This window comes from Etheostoma spectabile, chromosome 6 (assembly GCF_008692095.1).
Source record: "Etheostoma spectabile isolate EspeVRDwgs_2016 chromosome 6, UIUC_Espe_1.0, whole genome shotgun sequence".
Lineage (NCBI taxonomy): Eukaryota > Metazoa > Chordata > Actinopteri > Perciformes > Percidae > Etheostoma > Etheostoma spectabile.
Window position 1 is genome coordinate 4,693,148 of NC_045738.1, and position 18,053 is coordinate 4,711,200.

General features: G+C 39.6%; 1 protein-coding gene across 1 annotated transcript in view; it reads left to right on the plus strand.

Moving 5' to 3' along the window:
* The window catches only part of LOC116691342 (F-actin-uncapping protein LRRC16A), a 70,315-nt gene extending 53,956 nt beyond the window's left edge, over positions 1-16,359 (plus strand). The window contains exons 22-40 of the mRNA XM_032518883.1: positions 2,354-2,523; positions 2,844-2,915; positions 5,363-5,456; positions 5,618-5,716; positions 6,034-6,162; positions 6,309-6,440; positions 6,849-7,024; positions 7,863-7,950; positions 8,164-8,304; positions 9,170-9,187; positions 9,983-10,049; positions 10,269-10,489; positions 10,687-10,796; positions 10,907-11,236; positions 11,342-11,552; positions 13,302-13,338; positions 13,528-13,800; positions 13,950-14,099; positions 15,186-16,359. Coding sequence (XP_032374774.1) covers positions 2,354-2,523; positions 2,844-2,915; positions 5,363-5,456; positions 5,618-5,716; positions 6,034-6,162; positions 6,309-6,440; positions 6,849-7,024; positions 7,863-7,950; positions 8,164-8,304; positions 9,170-9,187; positions 9,983-10,049; positions 10,269-10,489; positions 10,687-10,796; positions 10,907-11,236; positions 11,342-11,552; positions 13,302-13,338; positions 13,528-13,800; positions 13,950-14,099; positions 15,186-15,358 — 2,691 coding nt within the window. The 3' untranslated portion in view covers positions 15,359-16,359. The remainder of the gene's footprint in view (positions 1-2,353; positions 2,524-2,843; positions 2,916-5,362; positions 5,457-5,617; positions 5,717-6,033; positions 6,163-6,308; positions 6,441-6,848; positions 7,025-7,862; positions 7,951-8,163; positions 8,305-9,169; positions 9,188-9,982; positions 10,050-10,268; positions 10,490-10,686; positions 10,797-10,906; positions 11,237-11,341; positions 11,553-13,301; positions 13,339-13,527; positions 13,801-13,949; positions 14,100-15,185) is intronic.
* Positions 16,360-18,053: the final 1,694 nt, after the last annotated feature.

The following is an 18,053-nucleotide window of genomic DNA, read 5'->3' on the forward strand; positions in this document are numbered from 1 at the left end:
GATCTCATAGAATGGGTTTGTTGATGAAAGGAGCTGTGGTGCGTGGATTTCTATGGATCAGGGATGTAATGGATGCCCTTGCATGTTGTGTGCGCCACGCGTATGTTAGAGTAGGTGCATGTTATCCTGTCTTGCTATGTGTGTGTTGGAGAGAGACAAGTGTGTAACCACTCTCTTGCGGATCTTTCAACCAGAGCTAACATGCAAACACAGATAAGTGAAGGCCTGTAGTGTTAATGACGCATTTCAAATTGTGTTCAGCAGCACATTTTTCCTCTTTTGCCTGTGTATAGCCAGGAACACAGAATAATTATAACACACAAACTCGCAACTCCAGGCAGCACATTTACCCTGTTTTCTGTGTCCTGGCCTGAGTCCAGACCAATAGATCTCAGATACCGCACGGCTGCCTGAATGTAAACAGATACTGTTTCAGAGAATATTGATATCACTCTTGTGTAGAAATGAGTTTAGTGATGACAGGACAGCTAGCCTGGCTCTGACCAAAGGGAACCGTATCTGCCTTCCAACACCTGAACTATGTATTTAACTCCAGCTTCTTTCTGCTCAGCTGGTTACCTGTAAACCGCATGCTGAAGATGAAACTGGGAACAGTTAGTTTCACACTTAAAAGATATAAGGAAGTTAAATAGTGAGCATTTGAGGTACTGCAAGGGCACTTAAATACAATTGGACATAGCCAGGTTACCAGTTTCCTTGTTTAGTATTTTTCTGCTAAGCTATGATAAGCGGCTGCTGGCATGTTTACTACACAGACATGAGAGCAGTATCTTCTCATCTAATACCCGGCAAGAGCCAAATAAGTGTCTTTTTCCAAAATGCTGAACTATTCCCTTAATCCACAGAAAGAAAACCTCATGAATTAAAAAGAAATTGCAGAAATCTTTTATACAACAAAAACCTTAGATCAAAATAAAAGTAATACAGTAGACAGTTGTATCCGCAAATCTGTTACCGATGGCAGCAAATGTATTGGTATGGTATTGTTGTGAACTGAATTTCTGCTACAGTAGGACATTTTTACTCCAGATTTTTTGTTTTATTATTGTTTAGCTTATAGAAACCCAGTGATAGAATCTTGTTTTCTACTTCATGTCACTAGAGTAAGAAGTACCTACCGTGGCTACTCGCCCATAAACTTGTACCTATTTAAATTTGCATGTTTAATGTCTGCTCAGTGCCACACAGGAGCACATGCAGGCAGTAAATAATTTTTTCTGCAACCTCAGACAAGGCACACAAAAGTAATGTTCTGCCAGTAATGTTCTGTTGTTTAACAACTGGTGAAACTACTCCATCACACATCACTTTATCAGTCTCCTTTAAAGGCAACAGCTTCATTAGAGAGGGACTCTGACATCATTTAAACCTTACTGGGACTTGCTTCTTACAGCGCTGTATGCTGTCACATCTGTGCACTGTTGGAGCACGACACAGCATGTTTTGTGAAAACGGCCCCCAGTAGTCTCCAGCTGTGTAAATGGCATGTATCAAGCTCAAATCTGGTGAACAGACAAGCGCTGTTGGACATTTGTAAGCCCTCATATCCCTCAAACATCACAACAAAATCCATTTGATCCAGTGCTGCATTTTTCATTTTGCCTTGTGGAGTGCCTCTATTACATGATAATACCTCTGACATTTTAGAGAAGGCTTTTGCAAGTTCACTTGATCCTCGAATGAAAGTTTAAATTGGGGTTTGCTCCTTTGAGTCACCAGCCCCTGAAGGAACAGATAGTTTATGATTAGTGTAGTAAGTGAATCTTTATCAGCCTTTGAATATGGAAATGGGATGCTTTTTATGTTTTCACTGATTTTCACACACAGTATATAGAAAATACAGTGAAAGGTCAGTTTGGCAAGAAAATAAGCTGGCAATGGTCAAAGGAGTATTAATCCTGTCAGTCATAAATCATTTTGTAAATAGCTTTTGTTAACATTGGCAGTGATATACAACAAGGGCCAAGAAAGCTCTTCAATGCTTGCTTGCTGGTGATGCCAAAACTAAATAAACACAGAGAACTGGAGGGCAGTTTATCACGTATGACTCTATTGAACAGCCTGCAGGCGGCAGATAAACCAAAGATTGTCCGGCTTTTTTGTCAGTCACAAACAAATCAGATCATACGAGTGTATTCAACCTTTTGTTCTTTTATTTTCTCCTCCTCGCTCCCCCGGCCCATCCCCCGCGCGCTCCCCCCCGCGGCCCCCCACGGCTGCCCGTCCCACCCCTCCCTCCCGCTCCCCCCTCCCTCGCCCCGGCCCCGCCGTCCCACCTTATATACACTTCTCCCCCCCCCCCCCCCCCCCCCTCATCTCCCCCACCCCCCAGCCCCTCACCTCTCTGTCTCTAGCAGACTCCAGACTGAAGAGTGATCTGACCATCGTTTTGAACGCTCTTGGCAGCAACTCCTCTCTAACCAGGTTAGACATCAGCGGACGCCATGGGAGACATGGAGCCAAGATGTTGGCCAAGGCGCTACAGATCAACTCCAAACTCAGGTGAGCACTTGTTCAGGGTCAGAGGCACTGTCACATGATTGTCAATTATAATTAACAATAATTTACATACTTTTACACCTTACATAATAAAAGCTGCCTTATAGTTGACCCTTTTAAGCACTGAAACCCATGCAAATGTCTTTTCTTATGGAATTGGATTTAAAAACTCACCTCAAAGGGGAACATTGGATAAAATGAAATACGACTGCACCTTGTTGTAAGAAATATTTGACACAACACAGTTTCATAGTGCCTCGTGACTGTCAGTAGATCATCTCTCTGGATTCATTAGTTCCAGATTTGGGTGTTTGTCTGTGCAGGACTGTGTTTTGGGATAAAAACAACACCGGCCCTCAGGGTCTTCAGGATGTAGCAGCCGCTTTGGAAAGTAAGTAGCTCTGTCTGATCTGTGTATACTGAGACTGTGTGTGTGTGTGTGTGTGTGTGTGTGTGTGTGTGTGTGTGTGTGTGTGTGTGTGTGGGTGTGTGTGTATTTGAATACGTTTATATATATATATATGTGTGTGTATGTATGTATATATATATATATACGTGTAATTGTGTGTGTGTATATATATGTTAATGTATGTATAATAATATGTGTGATGCATATATATATGTGTATAATATATATATGTGTATATGGTTTGTGTGTGTATATATTATATATATATATATATATATGTGTGTGTGTGTGTGTATATATATATATATATATATATGTGTGGTGTGTGGTATATATATATATATATATATTATATATAATATATATATATATATGTGTGTGTGTCTTTATATATTTGTGTGTTTTGTAGTATGTGTGTGTGTGTATATGTATGTATGTATGTGGGCTGATGACCTTCTGCAAGTGTACTACAGTTTGAAATTAAATGTTGACAATCTGTGAATGCTACTATGCACTTTTATACCTTTATTCTAACATCTAACGTTATATACACTGGTGTGCTACATGAAAGCTGCTGAAGAGATGCATGCATGTGTGGTTAGCTGTTGCAGCCCATGTCATTTGGCATGCTGAGCATGAAGAAACCTTGAGGTGTGTTTAGACAGGAAGAGAAGGAGAGAGGATGAGATGAAGGAAATCAGAGTGTGACAAACACAGGGAATACAACAACAAAGAAGCAATGACGGGGGAAAAAAAGGTCCTGAGGAATGGAAAGGAAGAGAGATTGAAAGTACAAGTCGAGACTGATTAAATGACATTTTTGTCTACTCTCTGAATGTTCAATATTCTCTCTGAGTGGGAAATGACATGTGCATCTCACAACATTTTCTTCTGGGACACATCTGTACATCCACCTCTCTCATCTTCTCTCTCTGTTTATCTTATTCTTCCAGCAGCACATCTACCCATTTCCCATCTGAGTTTCTGTATTGCATTATTGAAACAACAGTTTTCTGTGTGCGTGCTCCCTTCACTCAATTTTCTCAAGTCTCTTGTGCTATTTTTTGTCAGATTTGTTTTCATAATGCTTGACGTTATATTCTTCAGAGGTTTTCCTAGACTTTCAATACTGCAAAATATTAAGTGTAAGTCGGCATTTTCAAGTGAACAGAGAAAGTATACAAAGTCTCCTGTTTTTTTCAGCATCAAAAGATACAGTATAAATGCTTTTTGATCATCATACACATATAGGACTGTACATTTCATGGGCATTAAGGACCTAATTTAAAGCATAATCAGATAAATAAGATCAAAAATGATAAAGGTTGTGTAGAAATTAAGTGACAGCATCCCTCATGCATGCAATTGGATCAATAGGGAACAGACTTTATACAGTATCGGTCATTTGATTAATTGTTTATCATTGTTTTTGAGTAAGCATACCAGCTTTTCTCTTATTTAAGCTTTTGTGAGTATGTGCTGCTTTTCTTTATGTTATGTGATAGTAAACTTAATATTTTTGGGTTGTAGACTGTTACTTGGACAAATCCACGGATTTTGAAGACTTTATTTGGAGATTTTAAATTATAAAGCATACAATCAATATATTGAAAAGGAAATCAGCAGCTTTATTAGTAATGTATGTAATCGTTTACCATGCCAAGGCCATGTCCTTGCCTGTAAGTTTGAGAGGCGAGTTAAGAGAGCAGACGGGTTCACACAGAAGTCAAATCTTTTTATTTTGGGACAATGTTGCCTGGCGTGGTGCTTTGCTGTGTGCATGTGTTTATTGTGAAGCCAGGCATATCTGAATAAATATGAATCATTTTGCCTTTAAGGTTTAAAACAAACATCTGACTCCCCCTCCTGCCTTTCCTTTGCTTCAAAACGCCCTCATTTTCATCTCTCTGTTCCTTCTGCTTTCCATTCTACTGTCTTCATTACTTCCTCCTGTCATTCCTTCTTCTTCTCCATTTTAATATGAATATTAATACTGTGTGGTGACCTATTTCAAGATCAGTAACCTCTGTAATGCTTCCAATTCATCCCTCTGTAATAGACCAATGTCACATGTAATGCTGCCACACACACACACACACTCAATATGCTGATTGAACCATGGCATATAATTACTGTACATGTCATGTTTCAATACGCTTATGACAGCAAGTTAACCTTGTAAAAAATATGCAGATATTCTTAAATTATAAATGAATGTATCAAGAAATACCACAAGTGGATGCATTTCCATACTGTATATATTTACTATTGTACTACAGCAAGTAAAATTGCAGACGCTGAACTGTGCATCAGATTGTATTATACTACATTATTGTCCTTCATGTTTATTGGAAGTCTGTATCTGTGCATCTCTTCACACATCTCTGCCTCGTTACCTTCCTTTGTAATGTGAACTAATTCTGTTTCCATCAGGAACTTCACCATTCGTTTCATGCCCATTCCCATCATCGATGCCTCCCAGGCTCTGAAGGCCAGCCCTGAGAAGACAGAGGACGCCTTGCTAAAGGTATGTTTAGTATTCTCATTGGTTCCTCCAGCTGCCCTCTAATAGGGTAGGTTTTTTATAGTGTAGAAAAACACCCTGTATGCAACAACTTAAGGGAAAATCAAATAGAATAGCCGGTTGTTTTATATCATCATGACAGTTGCTTTCTGTTTTCTCCCCAGATTGAGAATTATCTGTACAGAAACCATGAAACCAGAAAATACCTACAGGAACAAGCCTATCGGCTGCAGCAAGGCATCGTGACCACAACCACACAACAGGTGTGTCAAGGAACTGATGTAAACACATGTACATGATTGCATTATTGAATTCATATACACTATATGTATAATCTATGTTTGTGATGTATAGATTCATTAAGCAGTATGCCTTGCCAATGTAGTTATTTCTGTTTAGGTAAATCAGCATCACACAAATCAAGGCGACCTCCAACAAAATAATTATTATATATTTATATTGGGTATTAAACTCATATAGCATTTAACCCAAGAGTGTTTATCTGTTTATTTATTTAAGTCAGAAAAACTAATACACTTATTAAGCATTTGACATTTCATGCCTTGTTTTTGTCTTCCAGATGATTGACAGGATTTGTGTGAAGGTGCAGGACCACCTGAACTCTCTGAGGAACTCAGAGACAGACGCCATCTTGGAGGACGTTAGGTCAGCAGAGAACCTGATCAAAGATGCCAGGAACTCAAAAACGGTGAGGAGAGACACATTACCCACGGGCCTCGCTGGTGCACATGAATGAAAATGTTTTCTGTCAAAGATAATTTGAAGATCAATTTCCTACATCCTTTCTTATGATTCCTATTCCCATCCGTTGTCCCTCTTTCTGTGTTTCCCCAGCTGCTCCCTAACCTCTACCACCTAGGATCAGCTGCCAGAGAGGAGGTGAACAGCTCGTCAGCCGGACCTATCCAGGAGAAACTGGAGTCTATGGCTGGGGAGGTGACTACTGTCATGGACCAACAACTACAGGTAGGGTCCTCTACTCTTGAGATGATAGAAAAATGGTAAGGTAAACTATAAATTGTAGCCACCAAAAAAGAATACTTTAATAAATCAAATCTAATACTTCCAAGCGGTCATATTTTTGATTTACAGGGTCTGTTTGTAATTTATAGACTGAAAACTAGAAATAGGCACCACCTACAGGCAGTGAACAGAAAGCACAGAATCTAAGGAAAGACTTCAACACGCTTTATTTGATTTATTATAATAAAAATCTTTGTTTATAGATCAGATAAAAAACTTTGAAGTTATTTGCTGGGTTATCAAATCAATATCTATACTCTCTTTGTCAGCCAGGAGTTGCTTTAATAAAAGCCCTCATTATATACACATACTCGCTCATATCCATCCATCTCTTATCTTCCTTGCTTTCAGACCCTGTTGGAGTCGATGGTGGATGCAGCAGAGACTCTGTGTCCCCATGTGATGAAGAGGAGTAGTCTTCGTCCAGAGCTAATGAAGGCCAGTTCAGCTAAGATGGTTGTACCCAAAAGCTTTGTCACCAAAACCCTCCTGGAGCAGTCTGGGGTGGATATTATCAACAAGATCAGGTGTGTGTGTGTGTGTGTGTGTGTGTGTGTGGGTGTGTGTGTGGGTGTGGGTGTGGGTGGGTGGGTGGTTGGGTTCTGTATGTGGTTTGACTGGGTGTGGGTGTGCGTCATTCTGTAGTTAGTGTTTAAACTAAAAAGTGGTAGAACACTTCTATGTTTGTCTGTTTTAGTTGTTGTTGTTGTTATTGTTATCATTATTATTATTTGTTGCCTGTCGCGCCGGCTGAAATTCCCGTGAGCTGGGATGCGCTAGAAACATGAAACTTGGGGGAATAACTGGAAATGGTGTACATGTGCTTGTATAGAAATATGAACCCAATCGTCCACATGTTGGCGCTGTACTTAAGGCTTCAAAATACAAAATTTGAAAGGCCACGCCCCTCACACCGTAAGGCCGATTGACTTGAAAATTCTCACACAAGTGCAGCCTAATGTGCTCTACAAAAAAGCATCAAGGATCATTAATTGCAAATCAAGGTTTGAGCTTGTATTTACAGCTTGCGGCTTTATTAGCAATTGTTTTTATGTTGGTCATCTGCTTTTCTCAAATTGCCATGAGCTGGACTGAGCTACACATCACACTGAATTGAAATTAAATATATATAAAAAAACAAAACAGTTATAGGTATTTTAAACAAAGTGCACTGTTTGTCCAATTGTTACAAAGATTGCAGGATATGTTTTATAACTATGTTGGATCACATGTGTGAAATTACTTTGAAGTCGCTATTGAGAAAAAAGGTCTGAACCTGCAAATTGCCACTTGCGGCTATATTTATGCTTGTTTCTGTTGTCTTGCTTTGTTACCTGACCATCACTCTCTTTCTCCCTCTGTCAGTGAGGTGAAGCTGAGTCTAGCGTCCTTTCTGTCCGATCGCATTGTTGATGAGATTTTGGAGGCTCTTTCCACTTCGCAACACACTCTGGTAAGATTAAAGTCATAACTGGCTCACTGACACATATGTAAATCTCTCTAAAACCCCTTTTCATACTTTCTGTGTAAATTCCGCCTTTTCTCTCGGTTCCCCTTTTCTTTCCACTTGCCTGTCCACATCTTCTCTTCTCCCTCTTTCTTCTCCTCCTTGCACCTATATTTTCTTCTTACAACACCTCTGTTTCCACTCGTCTCGTCCTCCCAGGCAGACCATCTGGTGAGGCGAGGTCGCCCCTTGGTGCAGCAGGAGTCGGTGGATCTGGACGTCCCAGAAGAGAAGATTCCTAAACGGGCATCGACCGAGCTCCTGGAGGCTGAGAGGCTGGAGGATCTGGAGACATGCATGGTAGGTTTGGGTAGAAGTGTGGGTTTTAACTGTCCATGATTTTTCATGAATTATGATCTAGCCCTCTTGTGTTTTTCATGTGACTGGCTTTTCAGGAAAATTAAATCCTTAAATGCAACTTGTTACATTTAGGTGTTAGCACAAGTACAAGCAATTACATCAGACTTAATATTACCTTTCAATGGAAAGATTGACATTGGCATCTCTGCATTTACTTCAGAAAAATGAGAATTGATTTTGGTATTGATGTTCAGTAGAGTAACCTTTTTGCAACAACAAAAAGTATGCTTACTACTTTTATAAATGACTGCTCTTGTTGGCTGATCTGTACCAGGGCAGATATGTGTGTGGAGACTTGCCTGAATCTAGCAAGACAAGAGTTTCAGGTTTCCAAAATATAATTGTCAGATTTAATTCTTTGATAGAAGGACAATAGGAAATCCTATGTCATACATGTTTACATATGTATGTATAAGTGAAGTATACTCTCCAGCACTAAAAACATGTAAAGAGAGAAGGACACAGAGGGAGAGTGAAAATAAATGAATGTTTACTTGAATGTTTAACACGTTTCTGTGTAGATTTGTTGTAAAAACAATCGCTGTGACAATGTATAATAGTTGTGAAGCTGCATGTTCTTGTCCTGTCTGTTGTCCTGTCTGCATTTCTGGTGTCTTACCCTTCTTTTCATTGTATATCCCTCTCTATCCTAACCCTTTACCTCTACTTTCTCCTGTTTTACATGAAACCAGCTATCTCTTTCATTTTTGTCTTCACTAGGCTTTACTGTGTGTTGTCTTTCTTCCTCTTCAATCTCCTTTTCCTCTGTTCTTCCTTCTCTTTTCTTCACCTTTGCTCCATGGAGATTTTGTGCTGCACCAGTGTAAGTATTTCTGGACTGTCCCTCTTTAATCTTCTTTCAATCCACTTTTTTTTCATCTTACTGTTCTTTCTCTTCTCTGACTCTCATCACTATTCCTGCCTGCTACACAATCCTCTGTGCTGTAGCTTCAACTACTGCACACCAAGTCTCACCAAGTCACTACTCCTCTGCACTCAATGCACTGCCATCATCATAACCTAAATGTAATATAATATGCAACACATGTACTGTGTTTACTTTACACCAATGTATGAAGACATAAATATAAGTAATAAGTTGTATATTTTTCATAACCTCAACAGTTGACTTAACTCAATCACTTTACATTTTAGGATACATAATAGAAAAAAAGATTTAATCACCAGTGTGCCTTGTTTAAACAAAAGAAGGCCCTGTCTAAATGTCTAGGCCCTGTCTTGATCAAGATATTTGTCTTACTCTAGCTTACACTGTCATCATCGCACACTTTTTAATCCAAATTAAAACACATTACATGATGTAATGTGTGTGTGTGTTATAACCAATACAGAACCTCTACAGTTTGTTACTTATATTAAGACTGTTGTGGTTAAGTAGGATGGTGTTGGGTTTTAGTGCAAGCTGGCAGACTAGAGTAGTTGCAAATAAACTGTCAACAGATTCCCGAATAGGAAACCAAGGATCCAATAGCCTGAGTCAGCTCAACTGTATGATTTTTGACAATGTTGCTTGTTTTAATTGTTTCCCAGTATAAGAACATGGTTTATCTTTGTTACCAATTACCACAACCTCTGTCTGATTATGATCCTCTTTCAGGTGACTCCTAAATCCAAGAGGAAGAGCATCCACAGCAGAATGCTTCGGCCCGTGTCTCGTGCCTTTGGTAAGCAGTTAATTACCTAGTTTTGTGTATATTTTATATGACATTGAGTTGTATTAGAATCAAATAGTACATTATCTTTCTGCTTCATACTGTAAAAAGCTGATGGAGTAGGCTGTCTGGTTTTAATCATTCAATATTTGGTCTTTTAAATAAACCCTTAATATTGATGTTGATTTAATGTGTATGTAATCCCAAACCTAATGACCGTCCAATATACAGAGATGGAGTTTGACCTGGACAAGGCCCTGGAGGACGTCCCTGTCCATGTGGAGGATCCTTTATCCCAAACTCCACCAACTCCATCTCATGTCATGCCAAAACTGGAGCACCGAGCGCCAGGAGGGATGGTGGAGCTACCGTCTGAGGAGGAAAAAAAGCTGCAGCACTTCACTAAACTGCGACCCCGCAGGAACAAGAAAACACATTCCAGCAAAATACCTGTGAGTAAAGCTTTGCATGGATTTTTTTTAAGTTAACTTCAAGACATTAGTAGCTCCAGGAGAGGCTTACTTTCATTTACTTGCAAGATAACATTTAACACAAAAGATACTAAAAACTCCCATGCACCGAGACAGTAGAACTACTCTTTGTCAGATGTTCCCGACATCGTATCAGATTCTTCAACTTCCTCTTTCAGCAAATCAACAGTACTCCATCTCAGGATGGGGAGCAGAATGGCCTCATGGGAAGGGTGGATGAGGGTGTGGACGAGTTTTTCTCTACAAAGGTCACCAAGATGGATTCCAAGTATGCTTTATTTATAGTTTTCTCATAAAGGACTGTCCTGCACTTTTTTGCAGTAGATTTTACTCTTAAGTTTCTGAAGTATTTTTGTCTCTTGTTCTTTCTCCTATCAGACGTTACAAGAGTTCAGAATCTCAGGATGGAGAAAAGAAGAAGAGTAAAGGAGGATTCCTTAACCTCATCAAACGTTCCGCCAAATCTGACAAAGCAGATAAGTCTGATAAATCGGACAAATCTGATAAATCTGATAAATCTGATAAATTGGACAAATCAGATAAATCTGATAAATTGGACAAATCTGAGAAATCTGAGAAAAACCAGGCGACCCCTCCAGCTTCAGGTCCATCCTCAGCCTCTGTAGCCTCGATGACGGCTTTCATCCCTGAGGACCCCTCTTCACCAAAGGTGGCAGTAAAGAGCCCAGCGCCTGAGCCAAAGTCCAGGTATAGATGAATATTTTCTGTTATAGAACAACCGATTACCCACTAACTACATCAGTCCACCAGTCCCGATTCTTGATTCTCTAAAAATTTCTGTCTTCACTGCAGAGACGCCTCCAGCCGCTCGCAGCCCACAGACCACAGCAGCAGCTCAGACCGCTCAGAGGAGCTGAGGACGCCAGACTCTATAGACGAGCCCTGGGAGAGTTCAGACGGCCGAGGCAGTCCTCAGGGAGGCAGGCGGTACCCAGGGTTGCAGATAATGGGCAGCGGCCTTCTGGCCGAGATGAAGGCAAAGCAGGAGAGGAGAGCACACAAGGTGAGGTGGTGTGATTTAAAAAGTAGGCACCTGGGTTACAAGGGATAGATGTACCTGATTTGTACCACAAAGTATAAGATGATGCTAACTGCCCACATTACAATGTATTCTGAACCTGTAATATTTGTGTTTGGTCATACTTTCCTTTTTACAAAGTAAGCTTTAGTGTTCATGCTTAGCATTGCAGACAGAAGTTGACAAAAGAAATTCAACTCAAGTTTGACTTGTTTGCTTCTATTGGAACCTTTTACCAAATCACATAGTCCTTTACATCAACTTTTAGGTCCGAATCATAGCAACTAGGCAAACAATCTGCTGATCCATGTGATTTGGTTGAAACAAATACAGCAAACAAAAGACCAGCAAAAACAGAGTGACAATAATAGGCCACAATAAAATGAAAAAATGCGCAAAATGAAAACAAAGTTAAGATAATTTTTTTAAGCTGCATTTAAGCTGTTTATTTATTTGAAGGTTTTATGATCATGGTATGACAGTGAGATATAGATCCTTTAAATAAGGACAACATTAGATTTTGTCTGAGGTTAGATTTTTCTCCACTTGTCAAGGCTGTTTTGTTTTACACTCACTAACTACTGGTTCCAGCTAAGAGAACACAAAATAAGAAATATTTTCACACACACACACACACACACACAATCATTGCGCCTGTCAACATGTTGATTTTCTGCCAGATGACAGGGTGAAATTGACAGAATGAAGACAAGAAAGAAGGCTAATATGCAAATTATCTGTCATGACTCACAGCAGGACATAAATGTTGTGGTAATATTTCACCTATTTAAAATTCCCACATTCACTAAGATGCCTTAAATTAAGTGCTGTATTTTCTACAGCTACTTTTTTAGTTGGAGCTAAACTAGTGAGATAACGTGTAACCCAAGAGTTTATTAAGGACAACAACTGTATGTTTTGTACACTATTGTCTGTCTTTGAAATATGAGATGGCTTTAAGTGTGTTCACTAGATGTATAATTTGTCACTAGTGTGTGTGTGTGTGTGTGTGTGTGTGTGTGTGTGTGTGTGTGTGTGTGTGTGTGTGTGTGTGTGTGTGTGTGTGTGTGTGTGTGTGTGTGTGTGTGTGTGTGTGTGTGTGTGTGTGTGTGTGTGTGTGTGTGTGTGTGTGTGTGTGTGTGTGTGTGTGTGTGTGTGTGTGTAAGAGGTTTATGGCGTTTGCAGCATTAGTGGTTTTTCTGACCTTGTATCAGTGGCACTAAAGCTTCTCCTGCCATCTGCTTGGTCTGGCAGGCTTCCAGGTGTGTGTGCATGTACTTTTGTGCATGTGTGTATGCAGGTAAAATGGAGAGAGCTATTCAGGAGATTAACTACTATAATACAAAGCGTGGGTGTGTGAGCTGTATCCTGAGCATTTTCTAACACAAAGGCGCCCCCTTCTGTTCAAAGGGTCTATGTACATTTACTTTCACAGCACAGCACTTCTCCAATCAATGAAAGCTTGAAACTAAAAATATACTGTATATTAAATTGAGTGCAATTTGGTAACTATACCAAACTAAAAAAGGTGGCCTTAACCCTTTGAGTACCTTTTTTAAAGCGTTATTCGAAGAAAATGTTTTATCATTAACATTTGGTACAGTATTTGTACATACTAGGTTTCATGTTGTAGTTTTATGTCATAAAACTAAGTAATCGGTTAAAAGAAGAAAAAAGAATTCAGTTCTGAACACCTGTATAGTGATCCAATATTTGTCCTTGTTTCTCCTCTAGTCTTCCAGCCCTGACAAGCCTGACAGCAATGCAGCAGGTAAGCGGTAATCTGTTGAGGTAAACATGGAAAAAAGCTAACTATTAATGATTAATTTAGATTTGCAGCTGGTTTTAGTGGATGATTTTCATGTTCCTGTTTTGGGTTATGGTTTCATACCCATACAGTACTGTAAAATCATTGTGTGCACAATTCAAACATTTATTTATTAATTTTATCATCTGCCAGCAGCCAAGTCTCAGCCCACCATTCCAGAAAGTAGGTCTTCTAGTGGCTCAATTCATAAATCCGACCCTTCATCTGGTTCTCCAGAGAAGAGCCCTCCTCGTGGCGAGACTAAGCCTGACCCAGCCCCTCGTCTAAGGGCTACATCCTCCTCAAGTTCGCCTGGGGGACCAGTGAGTCCCAAACCCCCGGTGCCACAAGGAGGGAAGCCTGCTCTGGCTGCCCGACCCACCATCCCACTGAAGCCAAGGACCAGCAGTAACAGCAGGAGCATAGGTACAGTACGAGTACTGGATAAGATTGCCACGTTGAGGAGATTGTTGCTACAGTGATTCAGTTTGTCATCTTGGGGTGAGATTGAATGACAAATAAGACAATATTTGTTTGAGTTGATAGTATTTGTTTTCTGATCATTTTATCGCCAGATGAGAGCTCAGATTCCCCCAGCAGTGGCAGCGTGTCCCCTAAGGTCACAGTTCTTCCTCCCACGCTGAAGAGGACGGTGTCAGAGAAAGACAAAGAGGGCCAGACCGGTCTGCAGTCAGGAGGCTCTGCCAACAAAACCACTCAGGATGGTGGGTAATAACACCTGTCTGTCTAAATCTTGCAAATAAATGAATATATTTTTGACTGCAGGGAAAAAAATCATCTTCTTACAAACACTCTTGCACTTGCCTTTTTCTCTCCTTCACCTGAAACCTGTCCTTTGGCCAGAGCAGATTTCCCCCAGATAGACTGGTACATGTTTGATGTCACTGTCAAGATTTGACAACAGTTAACTATTATGTAACAGGCAGCCTGGCAATTTTTTGACTTTTGTTTGTCTGTGTTTGCTCCCTTCCCGCTGATGTTTTAATATATTATATCCTTTTCTTTGGTCTCCCTTGGTAACGCCCCCATACCATTTTTTATTGTATATTATCAGTGACCCCATCTGGGGCCTGTCAGAAATACACATACTTGATTCATGTTCATGAACATAATTTCTGCTCTCAGGCAAATGAGAATTTATTTGGAGTTTTGTGTTTCTTTGTTTTGTTGTTTCTTAATAATTTTTAATTGAATCTGGGTTGTTTTTTATATACAGAGCAGGATCCCTTTTAAGTATTCACTCTCATCTATCCCAGCATGCACTGGGCAGAGACTAGGAAAATATTCGGCACAGACCACCAGCCACAGGGATAACACCAGCCACAGGGATAACAATCTGTATATTCACAAAATTCACAACTTTGTGTAATTTTGGAATTCAGCAATTCATCCTAGCCCTACATTATTTGTTTTTTTAGATTATCCTAGTAGTAAAGTATCCTTTATTTCTACACTATTTATTTTGCTGCTACAGTTTAAATACTGTTTTGTATTAAATAGATATGTTTACACACTGCTGGTATGCAAATTGTTATTCAGCTTTAAGTAATATAAATATAGTGTATTATAAATATAAGATGGGACGAAGGTGCTTCCTGGTTTTGTTTATGTATTCCTACTGGCTGTAGGGCTGGCATTGGAGCAAGAGCCAACTGTAGGAGCACACCTAAAAACCGCTACATGTACCCAAAAATATAGCAAACCTCTTCTTCTCTCTCCCCCTGTCTTCCCCTTGCTCTAAGCATGGTCAACACTTACTGTTATTTTCCTCATCTCTCTCTTGTTTTCAGTGAGGACGGGGTCTGTGTCAGACTCTGTTCAGCGACCCAGCCGTCTCCGCACCAACTCTGAGGACCATAGCTCCTCTAAGACCAAGGGCCAATCTCCAAACCCTGACAAGGCTGTGCGCAAGAAGTCCTCAGACTCTGTGGAGGAGGCAGACAAGGACTTTATTTTAATATAAGTAGGAGAAATTCACAGCAAATAACTGTTGCTCACACTTTGACATTAGTAAACAACTAAGCAAGATTAAAATCAATATGTTTTCATTTATATTAGAGGTTGTACCTGTACGTTCCGTCTGACCGCAAAGAGGACCTGCTTTATCAGGTAATACAAAGTTTCAAGTTCAAGTTAGTTTGGTTATCTGTGATGGAAAATATTGATACTAACACTTGAAGGAATAAATCCTCAGTTTTTCAGTTGTATTTCACCTAGTAAACCAAACTGTGCTAAGTTTCCTAAGAGCTTCCTTCTCTCTCACAAACAGACTTTCTCCTTTCATTCCTAATCTTTGCTGTCAGGTAAAAATCTCATGGAATTGAAGAAATCGTTCCTGGGTTGAACATGCGTATTCTGCCAATGAATACTGCCACCTGAATGGAGTTTGTAAACCACTTAAAAGAAAAAATAAAAGAGAGAGGATTTCAGGAACCAGCCAACTTTATGTGCAAAAGACAGAGAGAGACTGGGAAACTGAGTGTACTACTAATCTAAAGTGTTGTTGCTATTTGTTGCAGTAGCTTGTCTCCCAGGGACCAAACACATGTAACAGTAATACCAGGATCACTGTACTGTACATACGACCAGGACCCAATGGCATTTTGTTCCTTCAGTATATTTGTATAGATTTTTCTATATGCTATTTTCAGTATGTGCAAGTTACCTTTCTTCGGACTTCAGAGGTGACTGAATCCATTATGCAATTCATCTTTATTTTTAGGTAAATACAGGTTCAGCTGAGAATCTCAGCCCTCCATGAATCACAAATACACATTTGATGTAGCTTGGTCACTCAGAGGAAACTGAACTAGTTAACGACCTTATCTAACATCCCAACTGAACTCTTGTCTGTCTTGTGTGGGAGTGTTGGCTGTGGTACACTTTAACTTCACTGTTGATAACCAATCAATAAGGCTTCAGCACTGTTAACTAACACTGTTCTCTGTGTTTAGACACTGTGGGGGAAAAAAAACATTTATTTTATGATACCTTTAAACTGCATCCTTCCACAGTTTATGGGGTAAGGCAGTATGTGTCTGTCATTACAGTGCAATACAGAGTGCTATATTAACATTTCTGTAGTGTTTTTGGTCAAACATATTGTCTAAACTGTGTGGTGTGCCAGTGTTTGTCACAGTCACACACACTCTGAATTGCTCTTGAAGACAGATGGATTCCCAACTTCCGATAACACACTGACATGTATTAACATTCCCTTGATGTGCTGATGATCCAATGACAGCAAAGAACTTACTCAACAAGAGGGATTTACATATGCCACATAATCAGCTTGAAGGCAACATGGAAGCCACTGACATTTGCTTCCCATTTCAGTAGCTTTTTTGGATCCATTTTTGACAATAATCTCTTCAGTCTGATCTTTGTGTGAAAGTGGGACACTGAGGGAACTCCAGCCTTTAAACACTTCAGACTTGACCTTCAGGGCATTTTTTTTATTTATTTTTTTATAAAAGTTATTTTTGGGGCATTTTAGGCCTTTATTTTCACAGAACAGATGAAGACATGAAAAGGTGGAGAGGGAGGGGGAATGACATGCAGCAAAGGGCCGCAGTTCGGAGTCAAACCCGCGGTCGCTGCGTCAAGGAGTAAACCTCTATATGTGTGCGCCTGCTCTACCAACCGAGCTAAAGAAAAAAAAAAAAAATAAGCAACTGAGTTTTTTGGACAACTTGTACCTCTGTCTAAAGTTTGTCCCCTTAGCGCTGGATTGTTTTCTTTGATTTAAAATCATGCAGTTTTACTAATTATGGATATCATATAGGTTGGGACATACATTTAGCCATTGTGTTGCTTTCATGTTATATTGGAGTTACTGTACAGTAATTACCAGTTAACTTTTATCAACATCCAAATTGTAATTATTACTGGGAAACTTAATATTTTTATACAAATATGAATGCCTCACGTCAGCCATCATTCAATGAAAATAAACCCAAATATAATTAATATAGTGCTAATAATATAGTGACATTGTCATTGCATAGTATTTTTAACAGTCATACAAACTGATGACAAAAATGCTTGCATTGCCATAACATGGGAATCTGTCCCATCTCTGCCATCATCCTATATGATGTGAAAAGCAGCAGTATACCCCCCAACACACCTATATGTTGTGAGATCCAACTGATGTTTCATTACATCACAATTAACCACTTTGGAATTACTTTAACTTTAGGCTATAGTGTGCTCCAATGTTTATTTAAACATGCACCAGACATTGTTCTTTATGCGCAGTGTGAAAAGGTCACAAATGTATGTTATTCTACAATAGTCCAAGCCAAGTCAGAGCCGAAGGTCTTACTGGTGCAGCGTTTCCTACGGTGTCTATTGATGTCTTTTTGTGGGATTCTGATAAGATTTTGCATCTTTGTCACTAATCATTGCTCTGAAATAACACTATTCCTGCTGTACATAGTTAATCTAGTCTCTGATGTCAACATCTGCTTCGATTTACAGTCTCAGCCCCAAAACCAAACATCACTTTTGTTTGAAAGGTGTTCCAGGACATACAAAACAAAATACCATTACTTTAAAGGGAACACGTGTGGCTGTGTGCTGTATTCCGTTGACATTTCTTACCATTTTTATGATGCAAGGAAATCATATGGATCCCTTCTTCTCTCTGTTTTTGC